Source organism: Oncorhynchus clarkii, chromosome 29 (assembly GCF_045791955.1).
Source record: "Oncorhynchus clarkii lewisi isolate Uvic-CL-2024 chromosome 29, UVic_Ocla_1.0, whole genome shotgun sequence".
In the NCBI taxonomy this organism is placed as follows: domain Eukaryota; kingdom Metazoa; phylum Chordata; class Actinopteri; order Salmoniformes; family Salmonidae; genus Oncorhynchus; species Oncorhynchus clarkii.
In genome coordinates this window covers 35771982-35790464 of record NC_092175.1, presented here as the reverse complement: position 1 = coordinate 35790464, position 18483 = coordinate 35771982, and the positions used below count along the sequence as shown (strand labels likewise).

The 18483-nt window shown below is 42.5% G+C and overlaps 1 protein-coding gene across 1 annotated transcript in view; it reads left to right on the top strand.

Annotated features, from left to right (window-relative positions):
• Positions 1-18483, top strand: part of LOC139388353 (bifunctional heparan sulfate N-deacetylase/N-sulfotransferase 1-like) — a 144038-nt gene that overhangs the window by 123806 nt on the left and 1749 nt on the right. Inside the window, exons 12-16 of the mRNA XM_071134968.1 lie at positions 9397-9571; positions 9878-10048; positions 10279-10388; positions 14866-14968; positions 16777-18483. The exon at positions 16777-18483 is cut by the window's right edge and continues 1749 nt beyond it. Of these exons, the coding sequence (XP_070991069.1) occupies positions 9397-9571; positions 9878-10048; positions 10279-10388; positions 14866-14968; positions 16777-16896 (679 nt within the window). The 3' untranslated portion in view covers positions 16897-18483. The remainder of the gene's footprint in view (positions 1-9396; positions 9572-9877; positions 10049-10278; positions 10389-14865; positions 14969-16776) is intronic.

Here is an 18483-nt window from a genome sequence, read left to right as displayed (position 1 = left end):
GGAGTGGCTTCGGGACAAGTCTCAATGTCCTTGAGTGGCCCAGCCAGGCCCAGACTTGAAACTGATTTCAACATATGGAGAGAACTGGAAATAGCTGTGCAGCGACGCTCCCCATCCAACCTGACAGGGGCTCTGCAGAGAAGAATGGGAGAAACTCCCCAAATGCAGGTGTGCCAAGCTTGTAGTGTCATACCCAAGAAGACTCGAGGATGTAATCGCTGTCAAAAGTGCTTCAACAAAGTACTGAGTGAAGGGACTGAATACTTATGTAAATGTGATATTTCAGTTTTTTATTTTTAATAACATTTCAAAAATGTATAACCTGTTTTTGCTTTGTCATTATGGGGTATTGTGTGTAGATACAATTCTATCAATTTTAGAATAAGGCTGCAACGTAACAGAATGTTGAAAAATTAAAGGGGTTTGAATACTTTCTGAATGTACTCTATTTCTCAACTTTCCTATATTTACAACAGGAGTACAGCCTACATGAAAATGAACCACGGGGAAAAGCATCCTCCATGCGCTATTTGAGTGGATAGATGACATGTATTTTTTCCGCTGTCCCTGTTTCGAGAGCATGATAATAGTCCATTCTAAATCGAAACATATTTCACACAGAACAGCCACACTCTGGCTGCCAGTCAAAAGTTTGGACACACCTATTAATTCAAGGGGTTTTATATTTACTATTTTCTACATTGTAGAATAATAGTGAAGACATCGAAACTATTAAATAACACATATGGAATCATGTAGTATTTCTTCAAAGTAGCCACCCTTTGCCTTGATGACGGTTTTACACAGTCTGGGCATTCTCTCAACCAGCTTCACCTGGAATGCTTTTATGACAGTCTTGAAGGAGTTCCCACAATGCTGAGCACTTGTTAGCTGCTTTTCCTTCTCGGCAGTCCAACTCATTCCAAACCACCTCAATCTTGAGGTCGGGTGATTGTGGAGGCCAGGTCATCTGATGGAGCACTCCATCACTCTCCTTCTTGGTCAAACAGCCCTTACACAGCCTGGATGTGTGTTGGGTCATTGTCCTGTTGAAAAATAAATGATAGTCCCACTAAGCTCAAACCAGATGGGATGGCGTATTGCTGCAGAATACTGTGGTAGACATGCTGATTAAGTGCGCCTTGAATTCTAAATAAATCACTGACGGTGTCACCCGCAAAGCACCCCCACAAAATCACACCTCCTCCATGCTTCACGGTGGGAACCACACATGCAGAGATCATCCATTCACCTACTCTGCGTTTATCAAATCAAGCGTTGTCTTTCACGAAGACAAGGCGGTTCGAACCAAAAATGTTGACTCATCAGACAGAAGGACAGATTTCCACCGGTCAATGTCCATTTTAGAGGTCGACCGATTAATCGGAATGGCCGATTAATTAGGGCCGATTTCAAGTTTTCATAACAATCGGAAATCTGTATTTTTAGACACCGATTTGGCCTATTTTTTTTACATTTATTTATTTATTACACCTTTATTTAATATTTTTTTAACTAGGCAAGTCGGTTAAGAACACATTCTTATTTTCAATGACGACCTAGGAACGGTGGGTTAACTGCCTCGTTCAGGGGCAGAAAGACAGATTTTCACCTTGTCAGCTCGAGGGATCCAATCTTGCAAACGTACAGTTAACTAGTCCAACGCTATAACCACCTGCCTCTCATGGACTCCACGAGGAGACTGCCTGTTACGCAAATGCAGTAAGCCAAGGTAAGTTGCTAGCTAGCATTAAACTTATCTTATCAAAAACAATCAATCATAATCACTAGTTAACTACACATGGTTGATGATATTACTAGTTTATCTAGCGTGTCCTGCATTGCATATAATCTGACTGAGCATGCAAGTATCTGACTGAGCGGTGGTAGGTGGCAGCAGGCTCGTAAGCATTCATTCAAACAGCACTTTTGTGCGTTTTGCCAGCAGCTCTTCATTGTGCGTCAAGCATTGCGCTGTTTATGACTTCAAGCCTATCAACTCCTGAGATGAGGCTGGTGTAACCGATGTGAAATGCCTAACTAGTTAGCGTGGTGCGCGCTAATAGCGTTTCAAACGTCACTCGCTCTGAGACTTGGAGTGGTTGTCCCCCTTGCTCTGCAAGGTCTGCGGCTTTTGTGGAGCGATGGGTAACGCTGCTTCGAGGGTGGCTGTTGTCGTTGTGTTCCTGGTTCGAGCCCAGGGAGGAGCGAGGAGAGGGACGGAAGCTATACTGTTACACTGGCAATACTAAAGTGCCTATAAGAACATCCAATAGTCAAAGGTTAATGAAATACAAATGGTATAGAGAGAAATAGTCCTATAATAACTACAACCTAAAACTTCTTACCTGGGAATATTGAAGACTCATGTTAAAAGGAACCACCAGCTTTCATATGTTCTCATGTTCTGAGCAAGGAACTTAAACGTTAGCTTTCTTACATGGCACATATTGCATTTTAACTTTCTTCTCCAACACTTTGTTTTTGCATTATTTCAACCAAATTGAACATGTTTCATTATTTATTTTAGGCTAAATTGATTTTATTGATGTATTATATTAAGTTAAAATAAGTGTTCATTCAGTATTGTTGTAATTGTCATTATTACAAATAAATAAATTGGCTGATTTATCGGAATCGGCTTTTTTGGTCCTCCAATAATCGGTATCGATATCGGCGTTCAAAAATCATAATCGGTCGACCTCTAGTCCATTGCTTGTGTTTCTTGGCCCAAGCAAGTTTCTTCTTATTGGTGTCCTTAAGTAGTGGTTTCTTTGCAGCATTTCGACCATGAAGGCCTGATTCACGCAGTCTCTGAACATTTGATGTTGAGGTGTGTCTATTACTTGAACTCTGTGAAGAATTTATTTGGGCTGCAATTTCTGAGGCTGATAACTCTAATGAATGTATCCTCTGCGGCTTATGTAACTCTGCGTCTTTCTTACCATGAGAGCATGTTTCATCAAAGTGCTTGATGGTTTTTGTGAATGCATTTGAATAAACTGGAACTATCGACTGACCTTCACATCTTAAAGTACTGTCATTTTTCTTTGCTTATTTGAGCTGTTCTTGCCGTTATATGGACTTTTTATTTTACCAAATAGGGATTTCTTCTACCTTGTCACAACACAACTGATTGGCTCAAACGCATTAAGAAGGAAAGAAATACCATAAAATTAACTTTTAACAAGGCACACTTGTTAATTGAAAATCATTCCGGTTGACTACCTCATGAAGCTGGTTGAGAGAATGCCAATGAGTATGCAAAGCTGTCATCAAGGCAAAAGGTGGCTACTTTGAAGAATCTCAAATCTAAAATACATTTAATTTAACACTTTTTGTTTACTACATGATTCCATATGTTTCATAGTTTTGATGTCTTCACTATTATTCTACAATGTAGAAAATAGTCAAAATAAAGAAAAACCCTTGAATGAGTAGGCTTGTCCAACTTTTGACCTGTATATTATTTAGTATATTTAAAGGCAATATTATATCAAGAATAGTGTGATGGGGGACTATTATCCTATCACTTGTGAATGATATATTATAACTTGTGAATGATGCCAAGCATAAGGCAAGAAACGGCACATGCTTCCCCCCCCCCCCCCCAAAAAAAATGTTTTCGAATCAGTCGCACACCTCATGTTGTCTTGCCCATAGGCCTATATGTTTTGATAAGGTTTGTATCACAACTGAAGTGGCCAAATAACGTCTTAAAATGAAGCACATTAATCCGCTTTACAAGGGGTTTGGAGCCACCTTTGTAATAAAAGCATTACATGCATAATCGCATTTGTGGTCACTTTTGAGAATATTTTCCTGCTAATGGAACATTTGTGCTTCTAGCCTACAGCTGTGTGCACATTGCTGGGCTTATAATGTGAAGAAATAGCCTAATAGCTTAAAATGTTGATCAACTAAGTGTTCTCATCTGTTGCATCATGCTCATTGCTTAAAATAGGTAATTTTTTTGCTAGTGGCTGTGTTTATTTGGGATCTATCGCATCCCGCAACTGGAAGATTTATTTGTCGTACAGAATAGAATAGGTCAACTTTTTTGTACTATGAGGGATAGTAGATGGACATAGGCTAGTGCTTTTGCTGTTTGTTAGGCCTACTCATCTTATTGGCTGACGAAAATAAATGTGGAGAGTTCTTCCAATATCCTCAATATGAGCCTCGGAATTGGATAAGGACCCGCGCAGTTGCATCCCCGATGTTTCGCTCTTCACTTGTAGCCTGTGAGAAAGACCCGATCACGTGACGGAGAGCCATGTGAGTGAGAGGTGCTTCGACACGCAGCCGGGAGTTCTAATCAGCCCAAGGGCACAACGGCCACTGGCCACAACAGGCATGGTTTTTTTTCAGGGGGCATTATGGCCACAGAAGGGGATGCAGCCGGGTAATTCAAGGCATTATCAAGTGCTTGTCAAATTGTGAACGGGAGGCTGATTAAGTGTGTACAGCCTGCGCAAAAAATGAACAAAGCAAAGCTCATGCCTTTCATACAACTTTTTTCAAATCATCATTAGTCGCATCATGCAGCCTTGGGCTATATGTTTTGATTTTTAATACATTCTAACATTTATTTCACAACCAAAGTGACATAACTCTAAATTAAACATATAGGAGAACCTGTTTCTTTGAGAACCGCTCAACACAGAATAGCCGCATGTGCGCACTCCCTGAAATAGTTTAAAGAAAATAGCCTTTCTATTTTATTGTGCTATGTTCAATCGTATTCTTCATGCTATGAAATGCCACAGAATTCTAAGCAAATATGTTCTTCTGAAATAGACGACATTTTCTTCATATCATGTTTCTTTAGACCTGTGTAAAATAAATATATTTAATGTGATAGTGTAGGCTATATTACATTAATTTATTAGACTTTTTAAAATGTGAATGTTCCAAAATTCTGCATCAGTGGCTTGTAGGCTATGCGTGTATCAAGCAGATGCTAAATGTTTGTTAATTAACGGTCAATTACCGTGAGACTGCCAGTTATTTTTTTGACAATCACCCGCTGACAAAATGTCATGAGCGCCACAGCCCTAGGTAGGACATTGGTATTTGTTATGTATTCAAAGACTTTTAGATAGACAGCTCTAATGCCCAAAACCTTTTTTATCATGGACAGCGCCATTGGGCACTTTCACCATTTTGAAGCAGTCAACTGTGTGGGACTTCCTAGAAGTTAAGGAACCTTTGTTTTATACCTGTTCAGACAACACACCGCAGGGGGCAGTTAATCACCAACCTTTGTTTTATACCTGTTCAGACAACACACCGCAGGGGGCAGTTAATCACCAACCTTTGTTTTATACCTGTTCAGACAACACACCACAGGGGGCAGTTAATCACCAACCTTTGTTTTATACCTGTTCAGACAACACACCACAGGGGGCAGTTAATCACCAACCTTTGTTTTATACCTGTTCAGACAACACACCACAGGGGGCAGTTAATCACCAACCTTTGTTTTATACCTGTTCAGACAACACACCGCAGGGGGCAGTTAATCACCAACCTTTGTTTTATACCTGTTCAGACAACACACCACAGGGGGCAGTTAATCACCAACCTTTGTTTTATACCTGTTCAGACAACACACCGCAGGGGGCAGTTAATCACCAACCTTTGTTTTATACCTGTTCAGACAACACACCACAGGGGGCAGTTAATCACCAACCTTTGTTTTATACCTGTTCAGACAACACACCGCAGGGGGCAGTTAATCACCAACCTTTGTTTTATACCTGTTCAGACAACACACCGCAGGGGGCAGTTAATCACCAACCTTTGTTTTATACCTGTTCAGACAACACACCGCAGGGGGCAGTTAATCACCAACCTTTGTTTTATACCTGTTCAGACAACACACCGCAGGGGGCAGTTAATCACCAACCTTTGTTTTATACCTGTTCAGACAACACACCACAGGGGGCAGTTAATCACCAACCTTTGTTTTATACCTGTTCAGACAACACACCGCAGGGGGCAGTTAATCACCAACCTTTGTTTTATACCTGTTCAGACAACACACCACAGGGGGCAGTTAATCACCAACCTTTGTTTTATACCTGTTCAGACAACACACCACAGGGGGCAGTTAATCACCAACCTTTGTTTTATACCTGTTCAGACAACACACCGCAGGGGGCAGTTAATCACCAACCTTTGTTTTATACCTGTTCAGACAACACACCACAGGGGGCAGTTAATCACCAACCTTTGTTTTATACCTGTTCAGACAACACACCACAGGGGGCAGTTAATCACCAACCTTTGTTTTATACCTGTTCAGACAACACACCACAGGGGGCAGTTAATCACCAACCTTTGTTTTATACCTGTTCAGACAACACACCGCAGGGGGCAGTTAATCACCAACCTTTGTTTTATACCTGTTCAGACAACACACCACAGGGGGCAGTAAATCACCAACCTTTGTTTTATACCTGTTCAGACAACACACCGCAGGGGGCAGTTAATCACCAACCTTTGTTTTATACCTGTTCAGACAACACACCACAGGGGGCAGTTAATCACCAACCTTTGTTTTATACCTGTTCAGACAACACACCGCAGGGGGCAGTTAATCACCAACCTTTGTTTTATACCTGTTCAGACAACACACCGCAGGGGGCAGTTAATCACCAACCTTTGTTTTATACCTGTTCAGACAACACACCACAGGGGGCAGTTAATCACCAACCTTTGTTTTATACCTGTTCAGACAACACACCGCAGGGGGCAGTTAATCACCAACCTTTGTTTTATACCTGTTCAGACAACACACCACAGGGGGCAGTTAATCACCAACCTTTGTTTTATACCTGTTCAGACAACACACCGCAGGGGGCAGTAAATCACCAACCTTTGTTTTATACCTGTTCAGACAACACACCGCAGGGGGCAGTTAATCACCAACCTTTGTTTTATACCTGTTCAGACAACACACCGCAGGGGGCAGTTAATCACCAACCTTTGTTTTATACCTGTTCAGACAACACACCGCAGGGGGCAGTTAATCACCAACCTTTGTTTTATACCTGTTCAGACAACACACCGCAGGGGGCAGTTAATCACCAACCTTTGTTTTATACCTGTTCAGACAACACACCACAGGGGGCAGTTAATCACCAACCTTTGTTTTATACCTGTTCAGACAACACACCACAGGGGGCAGTTAATCACCAACCTTTGTTTTATACCTGTTCAGACAACACACCGCAGGGGGCAGTTAATCACCAACCTTTGTTTTATACCTGTTCAGACAACACACTGCAGGTGGCAGTTAATCACCAACCTTTGTTTTATACCTGTTCAGACAACACACCACAGGGGGCAGTTAATCACCAACCTTTGTTTTATACCTGTTCAGACAACACACCGCAGGGGGCAGTTAATCACCAACCTTTGTTTTATACCTGTTCAGACAACACACCGCAGGGGGCAGTTAATCACCAACCTTTGTTTTATACCTGTTCAGACAACACACCGCAGGGGGCAGTTAATCACCAACCTTTGTTTTATACCTGTTCAGACAACACACCGCAGGGGGCAGTTAATCACCAACCTTTGTTTTATACCTGTTCAGACAACACACCGCAGGGGGCAGTTAATCACCAACCTTTGTTTTATACCTGTTCAGACAACACACCGCAGGGGGCAGTTAATCACCAACCTTTGTTTTATACCTGTTCAGACAACACACCGCAGGGGGCAGTTAATCACCAACCTTTGTTTTATACCTGTTCAGACAACACACCGCAGGGGGCAGTTAATCACCAACCTTTGTTTTATACCTGTTCAGACAACACACCGCAGGGGGCAGTTAATCACCAACCTTTGTTTTATACCTGTTCAGACAACACACCGCAGGGGGCAGTTAATCACCAACCTTTGTTTTATACCTGTTCAGACAACACACCGCAGGGGGCAGTTAATCACCAACCTTTGTTTTATACCTGTTCAGACAACACACCACAGGGGGCAGTTAATCACCAACCTTTGTTTTATACCTGTTCAGACAACACACCGCAGGGGGCAGTTAATCACCAACCTTTGTTTTATACCTGTTCAGACAACACACCGCAGGGGGCAGTTAATCACCAACCTTTGTTTTATACCTGTTCAGACAACACACCGCAGGGGGCAGTTAATCACCAACCTTTGTTTTATACCTGTTCAGACAACACACCACAGGGGGCAGTTAATCACCAACCTTTGTTTTATACCTGTTCAGACAACACACCACAGGGGGCAGTTAATCACCAACCTTTGTTTTATACCTGTTCAGACAACACACCGCAGGGGGCAGTTAATCACCAACCTTTGTTTTATACCTGTTCAGACAACACACCGCAGGGGGCAGTTAATCACCAACCTTTGTTTTATACCTGTTCAGACAACACACCGCAGGGGGCAGTTAATCACCAACCTTTGTTTTATACCTGTTCAGACAACACACCGCAGGGGGCAGTTAATCACCAACCTTTGTTTTATACCTGTTCAGACAACACACCGCAGGGGGCAGTTAATCACCAACCTTTGTTTTATACCTGTTCAGACAACACACCGCAGGGGGCAGTTAATCACCAACCTTTGTTTTATACCTGTTCAGACAACACACCACAGGGGGCAGTAAATCACCAACCTTTGTTTTATACCTGTTCAGACAACACACCGCAGGGGGCAGTAAATCACCAACCTTTGTTTTATACCTGTTCAGACAACACACCACAGGGGGCAGTTAATCACCAACCTTTGTTTTATACCTGTTCAGACAACACACCGCAGGGGGCAGTTAATCACCAACCTTTGTTTTATACCTGTTCAGACAACACACCGCAGGGGGCAGTTAATCACCAACCTTTGTTTTATACCAGTTCAGACAACACACCGCAGGGGGCAGTTAATCACCAACCTTTGTTTTATACCTGTTCAGACAACACACCACAGGGGGCAGTTAATCACCAACCTTTGTTTTATACCTGTTCAGACAACACACCGCAGGGGGCAGTTAATGCACCCTTTCATAGACGTAGTAGATGCGTTTGGCCCCTACTACCATACCTCCCCTAACCCGAACGACACTACGCCAATTGTGCACCGTCTCATGGGTTTCCCTGTCGTAGCCGGCTGCAACACAGCCCAGGATCGAACCCTGATCTGTGGTGAAGCTTCTAGCACTGTGATACGCCGCTCAGGAGGCCCCTAAAAATGCTTCTTTAACCTGTCTTCTCCCCTTCATCTACACTGATTTGAAGTGGATTTTACAAGTGACATAAATAAGGGATCGTAGCATTCACCTGGTCAGTCAGTATTTTGTAAATAGCAGGTGTTCCTAATGTTTAAACCCGTCTGTCTGTGTGTTATGATTGACAGGTACATGGAGTACTTTCCCCTACCCTCCAACACCAGCTCAGACTTTTACTATGAGAAGAGCGCCAACTACTTTGACTCGGAAGTGGCTGCACGGCGGGCGGCTGCCCTTCTGCCCAAGGCCAAAATCATCACCATCCTCATCAACCCTGCAGACAGGGCATACTCATGGTACCAGGTGAGCCTCCCTCCCTCCGAGTTGAACCTCTTCCCACTGTTCCATTTCCAACACCAGACTATATTATAGGGATAGCAATTGGGTGAAATGCTGTGGGTGTCTTGAGGGTAGCATCACTCCTTTTCCAGGTCAGCTGTACTGCTGATTTCACTTGAACTTGGAAATGAAGTAGCTAATATCCTGGTGGAGAAATAGGTGATGTACCGGTATGTAGGAGTGAGAAATCAGTTGGAATGCCCTCAGCAAGGGCACTGGATTAAACTGGCAAGGTAGACTGACTGTCATATATGTCTGCTCTGCCCTCAGCACCAACGTGCCCATGACGACTCAGTCGCCTTGAAGTATACTTTCCATGATGTCATCACTGCTGGCCATGACGCCCCCATCAAGTTGCGGGTGCTCCAGAACCGCTGTCTGGTGCCGGGCTTGTACGCCACCCACCTGGACCGGTGGCTTAGCCACTACCACATCAGCCAGGTAGGTTTGGTCATCTGGGTCCCATGTGTGCATGTTCATGCTTATGTGTTTGCAGATTTGTTCATAAGCATATGGTTTAAATGTAAACAAACATTGATGTATTCAGTCTGTGTCTATATGTACATGGTTGGTACAGTGGGTGTGTGTATAGGTTGTTGCTGGTATTTGAATTTGAGACCGCTCAGCTAGCCTATCTGACCTACTGTGGTATTGTAACTGTGGTTCCTCAGATCCTGGTTCTGGATGGTCAGGTGCTGAGGACAGAGCCTGCTGCAGTGATGGACAAGATCCAGAAGTTCCTTGAGCTGACAAACACACTGAACTACCACAATATTCTAGCGTGAGTGTCTTATTAGGCCTGCTAAACACTATAGACTAGAGCCAACATCACTTTTGTAGAAAACACATGGCAAATGAAGGCTTTTGTTTCCCTAACAGCCTAGGATCGAACTCTGATCTGTAGTGAAGCTTCTAGCACTGCGATGCGCCGCTCAGGAGGCCCCTAAAAATCCTTCTTTAACCTGTCTTCTCCCCTTCATCTACACTGATCTACACTACACATGTAGCATTAAAGCGTATAAATAGTACAATGCAGCCTTTTTTTATCTCTTAAATTAATTCGGTGTAACAATTAAGTTTCTTACAATTAAAATGGTCAAAAAGAAATAGCTTCTTAGCAAAGGATAATTTCTCAGTAATTATTCTAGGACTGTCTGGGAGTGGTCTAAGTGGGGAGGGGAAAACAAAAAATGAGTTTTGGAACTCTTTATAGGTCGTTATCAATAAAATGTCACAATATGGTGCAGAGGGTTCGATTTGGCCGCTGGGGGACAAGGAGACCCCCCCCCCCAGCTCCGCTAAAACCAATGACAACTTTTGTGCATGTGACAAATCAAATTTGATTTGAACTTCGCTCCGTTTTAAAGGAATTGTTAAATAAATGTTACAGCTAACTGTTTTGTTTTAATATCATCACCTCCCAAAGAGCATTGTCAGAACTACGCATTTCTGATTATTCCACATTTAGCTCTGGCATCAGTAGGGATGCACGATATATCAGTGAACATATCGTAATCAGACGATATTAGCCAACATCGGTATTGGCCCCGATGTCTAGTTGAACGCCAATGTGCAAAACCCATGTCAAAGCTGACGTACATACCTATATAACACAGGTAGATGACGTAATGACGCCATGTAAAATGTTGTGCTACACGTGCAACACAGCATTCCTAACCTAGCCCATGATGTCTGCTGTGTGGATCGAGCAGTCAACATGTCGAGCAGTCATTTAAAAGAGTAAGAACATTTCAGCGAGACAACTCAAAGGCAAAATCCATTAACGCCAAAATAATTGAATTAATTGCCCTTGACAATCAACCGTTCTCTGTCGTGGGTGAACGGTTGATAAATAGTAGTGGTGGCGCTTGGCTTGCATGTGCAAGTTCAGAACACACAACATTCTATAATAGAACTGTGTTATTTCACGTGCCAAATTCGGCTTTCGCCGACTGGTCGGGCACCGGTACACATGTTGCCCTACCGGAGTTGCACAGTAATACCGTCACTGCCATTAGCTTCACAACATACTATGGAACGCTGTTTGGGTCTTTGCGCGTCAAAAAAGACACAAGTCAAATAACACTATTTTACGCTATAAATAAGCTTTTAATTTGACACATCTAATAACACAGTTCTATTATAGAATGTTGTGTGTTCTGAATCTGCACGTGCAAGTCAAGCACCACCACTACTATCAGTAGCACTGTCACAGCTGTACAAAAAAAGTCAGCAAACACTGGCCACGAACAATGTGTTTACATGATTTGTTTGACCGTAACTTCTGGGGTAACTTCTGAGCTTTATCTTGGTACCTAGCTAGCACCAATACAAGCAGCCTGAAAACAATGACCAGTAGAAACTGCAGTCATTTTCATTATTCTTAGCAATGATTTAGGAATTGTTGTGCGTATTAGCTAGGTAGCCACTTGTTGTTCGTCTATTGAAATTGAACTTGAGTTCATGAAAATAAATCGCTCGCCAGCTACTTAACCCTGTTGCCCAAAGCTAACATTATAGGCAGCCAGCTAGCTGTGTTGTGAAGCTAGCCACAATAAGGATTAAGCACAATAGTGGAATTTTCAGTTTGCCTTCAAAATACAAGTACATCTTTGAAAGTGATCCTCAGAGTTATCAGATTCCAAAACATCCACGCAGTATTGTTTTTCCTCTGGAATAGTGTTCAATACACACAGGTTGACAATAATTGTGGCTCAATTCACAGTTTGAGTCCCGCAATAAGAGCTACAACCCTCCAGACATTATTTCCTAAAGGACTTAATGATGAATGATGATATCTATTAATGATACATTAATGATGAAATGTATGTTATGTTGTGAATTTGAACATAAATTATGCCCCTATTTAAGATTACTCTGTTTTTCGTACGATGTACCCAATGATTAATGAATACTTGCTCGGTAGGTTGATGTCCTCATTGTGGTTTTACAGACGTGTTTAATACGTCTTATTTATTATATTTACACACTTTATTTAATATTTATGAAATGTATATTGTTATATTTGGTAGCACTTATTTGTTTTTCCTTCACCTCCAACCCCTTTCCATGCGTGGAACAGATGTGGGTGGGGCTAGGTCTACATAAGGGTGCTAATTCTAAATTTTTAAAAAAAAACGTACAAAAGCTCTGACGAAGGCCGTGAGGCCGATACGTAAAGCTTATTAAAGATCAGTGATACTATTAAGAGCAGTGTGCGGTTTCCTTTTTCCTTCACCTTGACCATCACGTATCTGAAATGACATGTTCAATTTATGTTCATGATGAAGGAAAAGCATGCATTTACTGGCTCTATAAATCTGATGATAGATCTAAATGTGAGCAATTGTTTGGCATTGAATAATCTCTCATTTGTAGTTCTGACTATGCTCATCAAGAGGTGATGATATTACAACCAAACAGTTAATATTTATTTAACTATCCCGGCACAGTTATGAGCAGAGCTAGGCATCTCCTTGCCCACCAACAGGCAAATCGAACACAATGCACCTTATTGTGAGGTTTTATTGATAATGATAATGAACAAAAATGTAAAGTGTTGGTCCCATGTTTCATGAGCTGAAATAAAATAACCCAGAAATGTTCCATATGCACAAAAAGCTTATTTGAAAATGTCCCAGTTCATCCATGGCCTGCATACTCACCAGACCTGTCACCCATTGAGCATGTTTGGGATGCTCTGGATTGATGTGTACGACAGTGTGTTCCAGTTGCCTCCAATATCCCAGCAACTTTGCACAGCCATTGAAGAGGAGTGGGACAACATTCCACAGGCCACAATGAACAGCCTGATCAACTCTATGTGAAGGAGATGTCGCCCTGCATGAGGCAAATGGTGGTCACACCAGATACTGACTGGTCTTCTGATCCACGCCCCTACTTTTTTTATTATTATTTTAAAAGATATTGGTGACCAGCAGATATGTATTCCCAGTCATGTGAAATCTATAGATAAGGGCCAAATGAATGTATTTCAATTGGCTGATTTCCTTATATGAACTGTAACTCAGTAAAATCTTTGAAATTGTTGCATGTTGTGTTTATTTTTGTCAGTGTAATTTACCACATGGTGATGTCAGGCAGTTGTTTTCAACCGGCTCTTACACTAAGGGCTTTTTTTTTGACTGCACTGGGCCTTAAAAGCAGGGATGGGTGACTTTGATGGGTGTGGGGGCCACAAAGAATCTGAACTCATCATGACGGTCCGCAGTTCAAATCAAATCAAATTTTATTTGTCACATACACATGGTTAGCAGATGTTAATGCGAGTGTAGCGAAATGCTTGTGCTTCTAGTTCCGACAATGCAGTAATAACCAACAAGTAATCTAACTAAGTTGCTCGCGGGTCTGCGTACCTACATCCGCCACATTGTGATCAAAACCATTTGTGGCCCCTCATTTTTGCCATGTGGTGTAGAGAAAATGTGGCAGTTTTAAAGCAAGTTTTCTGTCATTCTAAACATTTTGACATGGGGTAGAGAGAAATGTTTGGTCCAGCTGATAATTCTAGCGTTTTAGTTTAGATAGCTGGCTGCTAAACTAACTTAGCAATTACATGTTTTTCTGCTGATAGGGGCTAATTGACTATCTGTGAATTACATAAGAGAAAAACTACTGATGCACAACCACATTTCTAAATTGCACCTTGTGTGTGTATTCTACTATTCTAACTCTCAACATGAAGTTGAGACTCCAACTGAGTTGCTAAAACATTTTAAATAAAACATTTAAATTGTTGGAAATTCATCCGAGGGTTCTTCAAAAGGGGGCCTCCCGTTGCCCATCGTTGCTTTAAAGCATTGAGCTGTTCAACACCGCTGTGACTGTGAAGGAACCGATCTCTTCAATCGGAGCGGAGGTGCTTGGTTTGTCAACAGCTTTGATGTGATTTTCAGAATGCTCTCTTTTGGAGGGATTACCATCGCTTCGACATTACCATGCCAACCTATTCCCTTTCTTCTGCTTCCCCCTGTTCACAAGCCCCCCCCCCCTCCCCCATATCTGTTTCTGCCTCTGATGCTTGACCACATAATCACCCAGCCAGACTGCAGTAAACAGCAACATCTGTCAGCCACATCCCCCTGTGGACAATGGATATGGTTTGTCGCCGTGTCTCTTCTCTAAACACGAAGAGTCGCAAACCATCTGTTCCGGATGTTCCCTTTTTAATTAGGTTGATGAGCATTAATTTAAACATTTTGACTTGCCTACCTCCATTGTGTGTTCCTCTGTTCCAGGTTTGATCCCAAAAAAGGGTTCTGGTGCCAGTTGTTAGACGGAGGAAAGACCAAATGTCTGGGCAAGAGTAAAGGACGGAGATACCCCGACATGGACACAGATGTAAGTTACTATGAACCATGTACACAAACCTCAAAAATGTCTGTCTTGCCCTCAACTTAAAAACATATTAAATTATTCAACATAAAATGTTGTTACCTTGATAAGCAAGTTTTTTTTTTATATAGTTAAATTGTCTCTCCTAGAATAGATGTTATAGAAGTATTTCCTACTCTAGTCAGTGGGGCTTTATGGTCTCATTTCCTGTCTGTCTATGACAGCCTCCGCTCAGCTCTTCTCAGGGTGGGCATGGAAATCCACCGGATCTGGTAGTGTCTAAGGAGCAACCATAGAGAGGAGAGGGGTGTTGAGGGGGACAGGGTGGGCACTGAACTCAGGTCCTTGAAGTTACCTTGACTGTGTTGGCACAGACACCTCGGGGGTAATTAGCTGGGATGACAGGGCTCATGAGACCCGCAGAGCTGCAGTGCCCTCTGCCTGAGTTACTCAGTAGTCTGGACTAAAGCTCTCTCTGCAAACTAAGTTAACTAAAGGTCATGTAACATTAAATGTGATGTTGTTCCCTGGGCATAAAAGTTAAATACTCATCATAACATTGAATATAGTTACCAAAACTAGCTGCAAGCAGCCATATACATGTACCTTTGAGTCATTTAGCAGGCACTCATCCAGAGCGACTTACACAAGTAATTGGGGTTAAGTGTCTTGCTCAAGGGCACATCGACAGATGTTTCACCTAGTCGACTTGGGGATTTGAGCCAGCAAACTTTGTTACTGGCCCAACACTCTTAACAGCTAGACTATCTGCCACCCCATATCTAGGGGTTCAAGCTTTGGCCGCCCAGTGCCACCATCAGGAGAAATTGGACAAGCTACTTTTGTACTTATCACGTTTGCCAAATATCAGAACTCAAAATCACAGATCACACAGTATGCTTTTGATGGATTATGTCCCATTTTTATGTTGACTACTTTAAATGTCTTCTATTCCGGAACCGCTTAACCGATTGGCACCATATTTGATATGTAAGCATCTATAAACCCACGTCTTTTAACACTCTTAATTCAAACAACATAAGCCAATGAGCTTGCATTAATGTTTTTTCCTGTCCAATATCACCCCCGTGAGGCCAAACTGAACCATACTCTACAGGTTAGCTAGAGTCGCAGCCCTGAGCATGTGTCAAATTCCATGACTGAGTCCAACAGATCAAGAGCTATGAATATGTGCCCGTTATAGCACCACCATGTGGTGAATCTGATTCATTCAATAACTGTCTGATTGATATGCATTTATTTGCCAGGTCATGTGCCAGGTCACGCCCACTTGAATGTTTATTAGTCCGTAGTGGCCATGTTGTTTATGATGCTAGTCTGGAAAAAGATGCATTGTGAGACCTTGGCCGTGTATCAAGTTTTGTGCAGATACATGGCAAATGTGTTCCTTGTGAGGACAGAGACCTATGTACTGAATTTCAGGACTAGCTCAAACGGGGTGTGAGCTTTCAAAGTCAGCATTTTCAGTCACTTGTTATAGCGCCACCATGTGGCCAATTAGCATTGAATGAGAGGTGTGGCCAATTGGCCCTTTACCATGATGCAAGGTTGCAACCTCCAAGGCCCGACCATCTCACGGGAATTAGAATTTTATTTCACCAAATCGTCAGAAGAAAATAACCAATGGCTACAAATACCGTAGGGTTTGACCCAGCTTCGCTGATGAACCCCTAACTGAATGGGCAACTGCTGTATCTAGGGTGGGAGCTATAAACAATGTATGTTTATTAAACATTTTCTTGTAACTATGTGCCCTATATCTGACACACTCTTTCTCTTTCATCCTGTGGCAGTCTCGCTCCTTCCTTAGGGAGCACTACAGGGACAACAACATAGAGTTGTCCAAGCTGCTCTATAAGATGGGCCAGCCTCTGCCCAGCTGGCTCAGGGAGGAGCTGCTCCACACCAGGTAGCCTCAGCACGGCCGTGGACACGAGGACAGAGACACCACCCCAACCTGACCCTCCTGTCCCCCACAGAGGGGGATGCACGTGCTCGCCCCTCGGCTCCAGCTATTCACCGCCATGCGGACTGACCAGGAGCTGAGGAACGCATGAGAGACAGGCCCCCCCATGCCAAGTCAGCCCAGCTGTTCCCAGTGGCCCCCAGGGACCCTAGCATGGGGTGTGGGTCCTCAGGAGGGAGAAGAGGCAGAGGTGAAGGAGAGACATGAACTGAGTTTAGGATTGTTCTACTTCCTTCTCAGAGAGAATGACGCTGGGGCAAAGAGAGAAGAGGGAGGGATCCCTCAACGGGGACTGATGTTATTGTTCCATCACTGAAGTTTGCACTCTCTCAGACAGACAGAGACAGACAAGGAAGACGACGTCATTTCTCTGTGCCTGTCATGAACAATACATTAGCCAATAATGGATATTCAAGTGCCAGAGTGGAATGTTCATTTGAAAGTATTTCTGAATTTATATTTTCATAATTAACACTCATATACTGTTGGATGTCTGTATTTGTTTCTGAGGTGTTGTGGTTGCACAACACATCTGTCGAGCCTTGTATGTTCTTTTTAACTCTTCCATGTTTTTAATCTGTCTTCATCTGAAAACCTAACTGGAGCCCATGTATTGCTACCACAGACCACACTGACCCTTGACCTTTATCAACTCAAATTACATTTGGTTGTCTGAGACCTTCAATTGAATGAATTCACAGTGGATTAAAAAAAAGTGAAATCCATAATGATATACGAGACAAGCTGGCCTTGCCTTGGTCAGTGGAATGTTCCCGCTTGTCCTTGGTTGTAACTTCCTTTAATAATTAAATATTGAAACCCATTCCTAAATACAGCTGATCCTACCATGTCTGTAGAGTACACTGCAAACTGAACATAAATGTGACATGAGAAATGTAGCTGCATGTTAAATAGCTTTCAGGTAGACATTGCAATTTATCACTGAGGAGATGTGCATCATCATCGCCATCCGATGTGTTACTGTACCGAGCAGATCTCTTTGTTTCCACTAGTGATGGTAGAGCAAGTGGAGCATGATGTTGACTGGATTTTTTTTACATTTATTTTGACAGCAGGTTAATGTTATAATGCGCATAATAATTCACATTTCCTATTGCTGACGGATTCTTTTCTGGCTCAAATTAAGATCCTACATCTGTAAATTTGCAGTAATGCGCCTCTTATATTTGCACTTCTCATTCTTATCAAATGCCTTACCAATTTAAGACTAAATTAAGTTTTGAATTATTGATTAAAAACATTAAGCACTACATTTTTATTTTAACGTTTATTTTGACAGGGAGTCGATGTTGAGACCAAGGTCTATTTAACAGATGAGCCTTGTTTAGCACAACAATACACATCAAAATACAATATGCACCTTAAACGTCACATTCATATACACAACAATACACGTCAAGTAAACTGACACATTCTCCAGTAAAAAGGTCCCCTAACAACCGCCTGAAAGGCCCTAGAGCAGGCCTGGGCAATTCCAGTCCTCGGGAGCCTGATTGGTGTCACATTTTCCCCC